The sequence below is a fragment of the Ovis aries genome, chromosome 11 (assembly GCF_016772045.2).
Source record: "Ovis aries strain OAR_USU_Benz2616 breed Rambouillet chromosome 11, ARS-UI_Ramb_v3.0, whole genome shotgun sequence".
Lineage (NCBI taxonomy): Eukaryota > Metazoa > Chordata > Mammalia > Artiodactyla > Bovidae > Ovis > Ovis aries.
The window spans coordinates 55,550,854-55,563,142 of NC_056064.1; the positions used below are offsets into that span (position 1 = coordinate 55,550,854).

General features: G+C 52.8%; 1 protein-coding gene and 1 non-coding gene across 9 annotated transcripts; both read left to right on the plus strand.

The window, feature by feature from the left end:
* The first annotated feature begins 173 nt into the window (after window positions 1–173).
* SLC25A19 (solute carrier family 25 member 19) lies at window positions 174–12,223 on the plus strand. Of its 8 annotated transcripts, none has more exons than XM_042255180.2 (9): window positions 174–232; window positions 748–800; window positions 2,813–2,982; window positions 3,157–3,312; window positions 4,941–5,111; window positions 6,117–6,300; window positions 6,945–7,075; window positions 10,136–10,266; window positions 11,675–12,223. In XM_042255180.2, exons 3-9 carry the CDS (start codon window positions 2,851–2,853, stop codon window positions 11,679–11,681), a joined length of 912 nt encoding a protein of 303 aa, XP_042111114.1. In that variant the 5' UTR covers window positions 174–232; window positions 748–800; window positions 2,813–2,850; the 3' UTR covers window positions 11,682–12,223.
* On the plus strand, window positions 7,224–7,331 carry LOC114117037 (U6 spliceosomal RNA). Its single transcript, XR_003590832.2, has one exon. It is a non-coding gene; the product is annotated as a U6 spliceosomal RNA (small nuclear RNA).
* Window positions 12,224–12,289: the final 66 nt, after the last annotated feature.

Sequence of the window (12,289 nt, forward strand, 5' to 3'; positions counted from 1 at the left end):
CTGCGCCTCGCAGGGGCCGGCCTTGGTCGCAGAGGACTACACTACCCAGCAACCCCTTGCAATAGGCGTTGATGGGGGGGGCGCCAGTACAACCATTGGTTTAGCGTCTGTCGGAAGCTGTGCTGTGATTGGCCCGGAAGCCCGTCAGTTACCGCCAAGCTCAGTTAAGTTTTACTGTTAGACTGCGTGAGGAGGGAGAGGCGAGCGACAGGAGCCGAGCCCTCTCATCCCGGTGAGTGACCTCTGCCTCCGCCCTCTCGCTGTCCGCTCGGAGACCTGCACCCTCATTCCCTGGGGGCGACCACAGGCGCAGGTACTCACGCGGGGGCGGGGGCCGTGCCCACACGTGAGGTGTCTGACCTGAGAAGCGTCTTCAGGGACGCAGGAAGGGAAACCCTGGACACACCCGGGGCACCTGTCTGTACACGCGGGTTCACGCCTCGCGGGCGTTTTCTTGGACCCGGGGTACAAACACACGCCCTGGAGCACATATGGACACCGGTATCCATACGCGGGGACATCTGTAGAGACCCTCGGCTGAGCACGTGGGCTCAGGGGCGCACGCACTTACCGCGGGGCTCCTGCATATCTGAACCCCAGGGTCTCCCGCCTGGGGTGGCGAAAGCGGACACGCACACCCCCACCCCCCCAACACCTGCCCTTGTTCACTCCAAGGCACCCCGCCCACCTTCTGATACTTTATTATATCATGCTTATAATCGTGTTTCGTGTTCATTTTGTCTCTAGATAAATATCAAGACTTTTTGGTACAAGAAGAAAATTCTGAGCAAGCGGAAAAAGTAAGGCCACTCATGAATTGTATTCAGCAAGCCCCTTCACGTGTATAAGACTTTTACCTTTTTGACAGAGCTTATCATATATAGTATCTTGCATGATCCTCCCAGGAATCTCGTTAGGCGGGACCACTGTCATTCCCATTTTCCAGAAGAAAAACAGCCTAGGATAAATAAACCTGCCCACGGTACATGAGCGAATCAGAAATTTGAACTCAGGCTTCTTGATCTGAGGTTTAAGATTATGACCAGCTATGTAGAGCTACTTGCTTATAGAAATGCCACCTTCCCTCCCTGACAGCAGGGAACTGACGCTGTTCTGTTTGACCCGAGCAGTCTCTGGGTAACCTGTGGAGAGACCGTGCCTCTCATTCACCTGCTTCACATTTAAACAGCTCCTCACAGGTGCCCTGGGAGTCGCAGCTTGAGTTAACATCAAAGAGAACTTGATGGAAAAACCTAGGTCTCCTTTGAGGGTCTGGGGGAAAGTTACCAAGGGGCAGGCACATTCCTGGCAGGGGGTGGGAAGTTTCATACCATTAGTATTTTTTTTTTCTGCCACGCTGCAAGGCTTGCAGGATCTTAGTTCCCAATCAGGGATCAGACCTGGGCCCCAGCCGTGGAAGTGCCTAGTCCTAACCACTGGACTGCCAGGGAAGTCCCCCATTAGACCTTGAATAAGATATTATTTTACAATATGTTGCCAGTCAAGCCCCATGGATGTGCCTTGTTAATTTTACGGATGGATTGGAGTGCTGTTTTGGAAGTTTCAGAAAAGTAAGGACTTGGGAGGATGAAAGGAGAAAAAGAGACAATAGCGGGGTGAAGGGGGTCACTGTGTGCACCCTGATTCTCCTGTTCCTAAAAATATTCAAAAGCGAAAGCGAGTCGCTCAGAGTTGGCAGCCTTTCCCTTCTCCAGGCGATCTCCCCAACCCAGGGATGAAACCCAGGTCTCCCGCTTTGCAGGCGGACTCCTTACCAGCCTTGCCACCAGGTATTTAAGAACTAGGTTAATTCTGAAGTGTCTCTCTCTTTTTAAAATAATTTTTTATTTTATATACTTAATTTTTGGCTGTGCTGGGTCTTTATCGCTGCACGTGGGCTTTCTCTGCTTGCAGTGACCAGGGCCTGCTCTTCATTGCCGGGTGTGGGCTTCTCACTGCGGTGGCTTCTCTTGTGGAGCGCGGGCTCTAGGGCGAGGGGCTTCAGTCATTGCGGCCTGTCAGCTCAGGAGTTGCAGCTCCCAGGCTCTAGAGCACAGACTCAGAAGTTGTGGTACGCCAGCCTAGCTGTTCCTCGGCACATGGGATCTTCCTGGATCAGGGATCGAACCCATGTCTTGTGCACTGGCAGGCAGATTCTTTACCAGTGAGCCACCAGGGAAGCCCAGAAGTCTCTTTGGAAATCATTTTATATTTCGTTTTAGCTGGGGGTTGGGAGGCGGGGGGGTGGGGCATAATGAATTTAGTCCATATAAAAAATGGGAGACCTGTCCTCCCTCTTCCCTTGCCGACACTCCCCGCAGAGGTAACCTCACCAACCTGTCAGGGTGTGTGTGTCCTTGCATACTTTCCCCCTATTTATGCGTTGGTACAGTGAAAGTCGCTCAGTCATGTCGGACTCTTTGTGACCCCATGGACTATACAGTCCATGGAATTCTCCAGGCCAGAGTACTGGAGTGGGTAGCCATTCCCTTCTCCAGGGTATCTTCCCAACCCAGGGATCGAACTCAGATCTTCTGCATCGCAGGTGGATTCTTTACCAATTGAGTGCATGTATATCTTGCTGTTTTTCTTTTGCAAAAGAGTGGCTCGAATTCTAGTGGGGAGGAGAGACAAGAAACAGGTGTATAGAATCAATGTCCAGTATAGAAATGCTCCAGAGAAGAATAAAGCAGGATAAGGAGAGGATGTGGGCTCTGCTCTGGGGGGTTGTTTCAGGAGGGCTGCTCTGGGGAGTGTGAGCAGGGACCCTAAGCACTTGCTATAGTGTTTACTCTTTGTCTCTCCTGTTTAGCTTGAAGCCGATGGACGTTGTATGGGCCAGAGGCAGGGATGGTGGGCTATGACCCCAAAGCAGACGACAGGAATATCTCCAATCTTGAGGTGGCCGTGGCTGGGTCTGTGTCCGGACTTGTCACTCGGGTGTTGATCAGCCCCTTGGATGTCATCAAAATCCGCTTCCAGGTACCTCTGTTATCCGTGTAATGGGCTGGAGGACCAATTCACTCTCTTTTGCCAGAGCAGCTCTTGGGGCTTGGAGTTTTGTGAAGGAGAAGCTCTTTATTGCCATCTCTGAAATTCCTCCTGCCTACCCCTGCCCACCCGCATCATCCTGACCATTTCCATTTTGATACCTAGCTTCAGATTGAGCGCCTGTCTCGCAGTGACCCCAATGCAAAATACCACGGAATCCTGCAGGCCGGGAGACAGATTTTGCAAGAGGAGGGCCCAACAGCGTTCTGGAAAGGGCACATCCCAGCCCAGCTTCTCTCCATAGGCTATGGAGCTGTCCAAGTAGGTGGCAGGGGAAGCGGCCAGGCCCCTGGGGTCACGTTGCACAATGGGGGAACTGGCGGTGGTAGGGTGGGCACCCGGGCTGCCTGGGGTAAGGCAACAGGAGGTAGTCACACACTTCCCACTCGCCTTGGTGGGGAAGCTACCTGGCAAATGGAAGACATAGACCAGAAGCGTCCCCTTCCCCACGTCGCCCAAGCCTGGGGACTTGGCACCCACAGAACATGAGGCATTGCATCCAGGAGACTGTCTTGATGCCAGGCCCAGAAGGGCTTGGCAGATGGCAGTACAAACACTTTTCTTTTTTAAAGTAGCATTTTCATGTCTGTGCTTCCTCTGAACTTCCCAGCAGCACCGTGAGGAAGGTGCAGCAGGCATTTCGTGGCTCACAGAGAGGTTGAGCAAGCTGCCTAAGGCCACACAGCCCATAGGTGGTGAGGCTAGGGTTAGGGTCCAGGCTTCTTGTCTGTTACGCATTTGTTCAGCTGAGTGCTAGTTCACCCCTCAACTTGTAGTCTGTAGTTGTACAGAGGTGGTGATGAAATAGCCAACCCTGCACCATGCTCATTGGGGGCCTGGAAAAGCATGTCATATCCACTATCTCACAGCAGTCCTTCAAAGGCTCTGTTGTCACCCCCATTTTACGGATGAGAAGATGTAAAAGAGAGCCTAAGTAATTAGCCCAGCCAAAGTCGCTAGGTAGAAAGTGGCCGAGCCAGGACTCCAGCCGGGCGGCCAGCAACAGAGCTGCCCTGCCTGCTCTTCCTGTGACATCACAGGGGTCGCTCAGGTCACATGCACTGCAGCTCTAGCCCTGAGCCAGCGCACGGACGCTGCATGCTGGTGGGTTCATGCAGCGACATGTGCTCTCAGCACTCCGAGCTTCCGTGAGTTGGATGGAGAAGGATCTGAGCCCAAGGGGGGCTTCCACCGTGGAATATGGAATGTATGGAATTCTCCCAATGGAATTTCAGTCTCAGGGCCATGGCTTGCTGCTCTGAAAGGGTGCCCAGCCTAGAATCAGACGATGGCCATCTTTTCTCAGTCGTCAGGAAACTAAGGGATGAATAGAATTTTCTTTCCTTTCTTTTTTCTTCTTTTTTTGGCCTCATTCTGTGGCTTGCAGGATCCTAGGCTCCCAACCAGGGATTGAACCCAGGGCCATGACAGCTAGAGCACTGAGTCCTAACCACTGAACCTCCAGGGAATTCCTGAGTAGAATTTTCTTTCTTTCTTTTTTGCTTCCTTATTTGCTTGTTTATTTTAACTTGCATCCAAGAAGATAGAATGATGCCAGGAGCTGAATATACAATTCATTGTTCATCCACTTAAAAAATACCCTCCCATTCTTAGCTGCTAAAGGATGTCAGAGATAATTCTAAAATCGTGAACTGTTGTCCGTTACTTTAGACAACTCATAGTCTAGTTTCTGCGTAGAATTTTTTGATATAAAAACTCCCTCGCATGTTTCTTTAGCCCTTGGGTGTTTGGCTCTGCTCAGAGTGAAAGGGCACAGGTTTCGTATTTATTGAATTCTGTCCCTGCTCAAGGAGAGCATCTCCCGGTCACGGGGTGGAGGGGAAGCGTCCGGGGCTGTTTATCCATGACTCTGTCACGCACCCTTGCAGTTTTTGTCGTTTGAAGTGCTGACCGAGCTGGTGCACAGGGCCAGCGTGCGCGATGCCCGCGACTTCTCCGTGCACTTTTTGTGCGGCGGCCTGTCTGCCTGCGTGGCCACCCTCGCCGTGCATCCCGTGGATGTGCTGCGCACCCGCTTTGCAGCTCAGGGTGAGCCCAGGGTGAGTGGCCAGGTCAGAAAAGGGGTGCCCAAGGGATTGGGGGTGTGTGACAGGGTGGGGGCCCTTTTCCTTAGAGGGAACAAAGCTGCGGGAGGGGAGTGGGGGTCTTCAGGCCCTTCAGTCTGTCCCCGAAACTGTGACTGCTCTCAGCGCCAGACAAGGTGCTAACAGCCTCCTGAGGAGACACAGAACCTGGTGGGAAAGACAACAAACACCAAAGGGCCTTCCCAACCCTTTCGTGCAAGTTCCGAGGGCAGAAGCCTTCAGTATAGCTGCCAGCATCTGGGAGCAAGTGTGAAGAGGGCCTCCCTGCCCGGGGCAGACTTTTCCATCAGTCACCCTTGGTCAGTGCCATGCCTTGCTGTAGGTACCCACAGGCAGGCAAAGTTAGCCCTGCTGGACCACTGCAAGAAATATATAGGATATATGTCGAATGGAAGTATACTTAAAACTGTCCTCGATCTCTACCATAAAGATTGCCTGTTGCCAGTTTAAGAAGGGTTAAGTATATGCATGGATTTCCCCAGTAGCTCAGTGGTACAAAATCTGCCTGCCAATGCAGGAGGCTTGGTTTCAATCCTTGGGTTAGGAAGATCCCCTGGAGAAGGAAATGGCTACCCACTTCTGTATTCTTGCCTGGAAAATCCCATGAGCAGAGGAGCCTGGCGGGCTATAATCCACGGGGTCACAAAAGAGTGAGATGAGACTGAGCATGCAGGCACGCACACTGTAAATTATAAAACGGATCATCCAAGGGTGGACTTCACACCTTTCACAGTCCCACATATTTCTGTGCACTCCTTGGGAAGCCCGTGGTGTAAATGGCCAGAATGGGAGCCGCTGGGCAATCCCACCCTTGGAGTTTTGGCCCAGCATTTTCTTTGTCGTCCTGGCAGGAGAAGTAACACCCCTGGTAGCTGGTTTCTAGGCTTGGGGAAATATACCTGGCGGGCTGGGTTCTCGGACTGAAATAGCCTTGTTCATCATCGCACGTGTGGTGTCCAGGTCTATAAAACCCTGCGAGACGCCGTGGTAACTATGTACAGGACCGAAGGCCCCTTGGTCTTCTACAAAGGCCTGAACCCCACCTTGATCGCCATCTTCCCCTACGCGGGGTTCCAGTTCTCCATCTACAGCTCCTTGAAGCGTGCCTACGAGTGGGCCTTGCCAGCCGAAGGCAAGAAAAACGGTGAGACCATCCTCCCGGGAAAGGGGATCTGGGTCTCGCTTCCCCACCACCCCACTCCCCAGCCATAGCATCTCTTTCTGAGTCAGGTGGGAAGGAAGGCTTTCCTCCAGCAGCTAGGACACCGCAGACCTCTGAACCCCCTGCTCTAGTGCAGCCAACAAAACAAATCCGTTCACTCACAGATTACTTTGTTTCTCTCGGCTCTCGCCACTGTTATCTCCAGCCACCAGTCATGGTTTTCATTTTTGTCCAAGGTCCAACTTGCAGACAGCCTGGTTTTGTTTACGTGTTTGGTTTGGTTTTCATTTGGGGAAGCCGGGGTGGGGCATGGGCATCCTGTTCCCTCCCGAGCATGACCCGGGTCACGTGGCAGAGCCTGCAGGCCCCGATTGCCTCCCGCTGGGGCGATGCGTGTTCCAGGCTCACACCCCTTCTGCCACCAGCCTGTCCAACCTGCAGTCCACCGTCATCCTTGATGAAAGGGACTGCATTCCCGGGTTCTCTCTCTCCGGGTTAAATTCTGAGATTGAGGATGCTTGTAGGGTTTTGTCCTATGGCCCCGAATTAAAAGGTATAACCTTGACGTTTACCCTAGACTGCATTTCTCTCCTTTGTCCCCCCTCCATCCCACATCTCTGGTCCAGGGAACTTCAAAAACCTGCTTTGTGGCAGCGGAGCTGGCGTCATCAGCAAGACCCTCACGTACCCGCTGGACCTCTTTAAGAAACGGCTGCAGGTCGGAGGGTTTGAGCAGGCCCGAGCCTCCTTTGGCCAGGTGAGCCGTCCCCCCGCAGACAGCTCTGATCCTGGCTGCTCACCGGGCGTGTGAAGGTGCGAGGGTCGGCGCCTGCCCATCAGGCATCGTTGGCTTCCCCAGCCCTCTCACCCACCACCTGGCCCTGGTGTCCGTGGAAATTTAATCAGTGCTTGCCTTGGGGAGCACATGCACTAAAATTGGAATGATCCAGAGAAGATCAGCATGGCCTCTGTGCAAGGGTGACACGCAAATTCATGCAGTGCTCTGGATTAACAAAAAAAGGTGATCTAAGAGAGAATTGGAAAAATTGAGGATTATAACCCAGGAGGAGCATCTCAGAAAGCTGGATGTTGACACACAGTTTAGATTAAGTTTTGTTTGAGACAGAGGGCTGTGCATCAAATATTATTGACAGTTTACGTAATCTGGATCTAAGCACCATCATAGTGGGTCATGTGACCCCTTATGAGATCAAGAAGGAACATTGTCTTTAAGGAGTTGCCTTGTCGATGCTGGGAGAATGTTGTTGTCTATGGTTGGGCAGGTGTTCCTGCTGATGGGAAAAGTCTGGTCAACGCAAAATACAGATAACGTGAGGCACAGTGCAGGGAGAGGGCAGCCGAAGAGCGGAGAAGAATTTTTATGTTTAGATTTCTCTTGTCTTGCCCTGAAATCTGAATTTTATCTCACACCGGGGACCCCTGAGCACACGGGAAGCCACAAGCAAAGCCTTGCGTGTGTTGGGCGCCATGCAGAGACCCAGGAGAAGGCACACTCAGGCTCTGCTCTTACAAAGCGTTCAGTTCATTTGGGGACCAAGAGTTTACTCATATAAGAAAGGTCCCCACGGAGAAGGCAATGGCACCCCACTCCAGTATTCTTGCCTGGAAGATCCCATGGACGGAGGAGCCTGGTGGGTTGCAGTCCATGGGGTCGCAAAGAGTCAGACACGACTGAGCGACTTCACTTTGACTTTTCACTTTCATGCATTGGAGAAGGAAATGGCAACCCACTCCAGTATTCTTGCCTAGAGAATCCCAGGATGGGGGAGCCTGGTGGGCTGCCGTCTATGGGGTTGCACAGAGCCAGACATGACTGAAGCGACTTAGCAGCAGCAGCAACAGCAGCAGAAAGGTCCCCAAGATATCAACACAGAGAAGCAGGCTCATACTGGTGTATGGGGTTCTTTGCTTTATGCTATAGATGTCCCAGGATAGGGGTGAATTAAATCTGACCAACTAAATTATATTTTAAATGCACTTGAAGGGTTTGCCATCAGAGAAGCCCTGTTGTAGGTAATTTTGTAATGTTAATAGTCATTCCTTAATCTGCTTCGATTTTTACATACTGGGTTTTCATCTGCTCCTTGTGGGGCGCTGATTTTGTGACAGGCCAAGGTGGTAGGTGGTGGGGCGGTGGGGGGTGGAAGGCAGGGCTGGGTGACTTCAGGGCTTCTCCCTCTGGACCCTGGGACCCTGGGATGTCACAGCAAGAAGATGTCACAGCACAACGTGCCTGACAGACGGCAGAGGAGTGAGAGGGCATGGAATGGGAGTCAGGAAGGGAAGAGTGCATGCCTTACTCAGAGAGAAAGAAGTGGGTTTACAAATTATAGTATAGTTTCTTTGTAGAAAACTTCAGAGATGTTAGACAAAAAGGAAGATAAAATCACAGGTAAACCCACCACCACCCACCCCGAGAGGATCACACAGAACCTTGAGCTGTAGTAGTTCTCTCTCTTCCTTCCTCTCTTTCTCTTTCTCTGTCTCCCTTCTTCTCCCCGCTCTCTTTCTCTTACTGAAGTATACTCGATTTGCAATACTATGTTAGTTTCAGGTGTATAACATACTGATTCAACATTTTTATAGTTTATATTCCACTTACTTATAAAATAATGGCGACATTTCCCTGTGCTGCGCAGTATATCCTTGTTGCTTATTTATTTATTTCTTGGCTCTACGTGGAATCTGTTTCCCAACCAGGGATCAAACCCACACCGCTTGCAGTGGAAGCGTGGAGTCTTAACCACTGCACCTCCAGGGAGGTCCCACGTAATTTATTTTATAGTGGTTTGTTTGTATCTCTTAATCCCCTACCCCTCGCCTGCTCCTCCCCACGTCCCTCTAGTCACCAGTAGTTTATTTTTTTAGATTCCACACATTAGTGATAACATGCACCATTTGTAGTGATAACATGCACCATTTGTCTTTCTCTGACTTATTTCACTAAGCGTTAACACCCCCAGGTCCATCCTCGCTGCCGTTGTTTCTTTGCAGAAAACACGTGGACATTTTAATAAAAATGGGGTCGTACACAAAAGGTTTTATAACCTCCTCTTTCCAATTACCAACTTGGTTTGACCACCTTGGTTTGAAGAAATGGTTTGAATTTGGACAGGGAGAGGTGGTGAGAGACCAGGACAGGAGGGAGGCCCTGCTCCCAACAGAGATGTAGTGTGAGCAGGCATGGCCGGACCAGTGGGCGATAAAGGCAGATCAGAGAGGGACGCTGAGGCCAAATGGTGGAAGGCCCTGAACACCAGGCCACGTGGCTTGGACTTGATTCTTGATCATCATCTTTGGGAGTTCCTGGAGCTTTGGGGGTTGAGCAAGGCTTGAGCCGAGCTGTGTCTTGGGGACACGGCCAGACATCTGTGGTCAACTGGAGGTGGCCAGCCTGGTGACACTGGTCAGGCTCAGAGCCCACAAGGACCAGATTCAGATCTATTGCCCAAGGAGGGCAGGGAGTGATGGGGCACACGGTCAGAGCACCTCTGGGAAGAGGGTCCAGAGCTCTCACTGGGTCCTTAAGAGCCTCGGTCTGTGGGAACTTCCCGGGCAGGAAGGAGCTCTGTCCGGTGCTGATTTCCACACCCCTTCTCTGGGAAGCCTGAATTAACCCAGCTGGAAGAGAAAGAATGAGGTTCACTTCTTCCGTCTTCTTGGCATTCATTCCTTCTTCCAGTAGCTATCTGCTGGGAGCCTGAATGTGCCAGGCCCTGTGTTGACAGAACAGAGCTCATATCCACATGTCCACCCTCTCCTCTCTCCTCAACCAGGGTACCCTTCCTCTCCCCAGGTGCGAAGCTACAAGGGCCTCCTGGACTGTGCTGGGCAGGTGCTGCGAGAGGAGGGGCCACAGGGCTGCTTCAAAGGCCTGTCTCCCAGCCTGCTGAAGGCCGCCCTCTCCACCGGCTTGGTATTCTTCTGGTATGAGCTCTTCTGTAACTTCTTCCATCACATAAGCAAGGCAGACAGCTAGCCTCCAGGGCAGAAAGGGTGGCCTGCGGTCTTCCCCTCCTGGAAGAAGACTCGATCAACGGTCTCCTGTTGCACAGAGAGGTGCTGCCTGGTCCTTCCCTCCAGGCCAGCTGTCTCAGGCACGAAGAGCCGTCAGGATTCCACTGGACGGGCACCGGGAGGCCCATCAGGAGGAGCTGGGCGTTCGTCCTCTGTCTGGCGGACACTGGGGGCAGCAGCTGCCCTCCTGCTGAGCTGGGCTGCCCAGAGAGCCCTCCTGAATCTGGGGCCGCAGGGTGAGCGTGAGGCTGGGACTGGGCCCTGTACAGGGTTCGCACACTTACTCCCACCACCTATTTAATAGATGTTAAAGCTGAAAGCAATCTTTCCCCTCCACCTTCGCTTCCAAATCACATCCCTCCTCCCAAAGCTGGAGGAAGGGAGCCCTGCCTTGCCTGCATTCTACTTCGCTCTGCAGTTGTGTCCCTCAGGCAGCTCTGCTTCTAGTTCTAGGGGAAGAGTCCAGCTGAATTGGTCTCTTTATATAAAAACTCCACCATACTCAGATCTCCGTATCTATAAAGGCACTGCTCAAGCTGTTCTCTCCCTGGGCAGGACTGGTCCCAGCCCGTGGGCCTCTAGGGAAAGCTGATCCCAGCAGCACCACCGGCACTAGGGGTATGCTGACGGGGCGGGGGTGTGGGTAAAGGCAGCAGCCCTCTGCCTCAGTCTCCCAGGATCACTCGCTGGAGACTGGGTTAGCCCTCCTGAGTGGGTGGGAGCTTAGGCTGGGCCAGGGGGCATCAGCTGCCCGCTTGTGAGCTCCTGGGTCCAGCATGGCGCTGGGTGCATCCTCTACAATCCCCGCAGGAAGGGGTTGAGCAGGCTGCCTGCTGCGGGGACACCTGGTGCCCCGGCAGTTGCCAGGTACAGGAACCCACAGTCTAGACACAGCCAGGGGTACGAAAGGAGAAGAGAATCACAGAAAAACCACCTGCTGGGAAGCATGGCCCTAGAGGCTGGCTGTGCAGGGGGAGCCCTGCACAAGACTGCTCCCCTGACCTCATCTCGGCTCTAGCTCCAGCCCTTGCACTGACAGCCGAGGAAGATGGCAACGAGGAGCAGCCATGGGTGGGCGTCATGGCTCTCCCGGGGTCCTGGGCCCCTTCTCACCATTACCGTGACCTCTCTGGTCTGGAATCCTGGAACCTCCCTGCCCTTGGTTGCTGATTATGAAGGTCCACGTGTGGCTAGAGGGTGTCTGGCAATCAAGGCTTGTGGCTGCCCAAGGGGGCCGCTGTCCGAATGTATTTTTTTGATATCCATGGAAGTAAACTTTATTCTCTTCAGCTCTCCGCTCTTTGGTTTTCTTTCTCAGCAGCTGAGGTTCTCTTCCTCGATCCATTTTCTGGAGACCACTTTGGCTGCTCTGTGAGTGGGAGAAGCGAGCCCTGGATACAGAAATCACCATCAACACATCTTTCTTGTCCAAGCTACAGGAAAAGGCAGTTCTTTCCCAGCCTCTCCTGTATGCCTTCCTGCGGCGCAGGGTTGACCTCTGACCTGGCCCTGTCTGGGCTGCTGAGCCCACACCTCTCCCCAAGCCCAGACCAAGACAACTGAGCCAGGCGCTTGCTCATCCATCAGTCAGGATGTGGATGTGTTTACTCAGTCATGTCTGACTCTCTGTGACCCAGCGGACTGTAGCCCGCCAGGCTGCTCTGTCCATGGGATTCTCCAGGCCAGAATACTGGAGTGGGCTGCCTTTTCCTTCTCCAGGGGATCTTTCCCCACCCAGGGACTGAACCTGGGTCTCTTGCATTGCAGGCAGATTCTTTGCCTTCTGAGCCCCCGGGGAAGCTCAACGTCAGGGTCACTTCCAACTCCTGGGGCATCAAAAGTTGGCAAACAGACCCCTTTCTCTTGAGCTGGTTCATTGATTGTCAATTTATTTTACCAATATCGTTTGTACTTGGAGTGGGGTGGGGGTGGG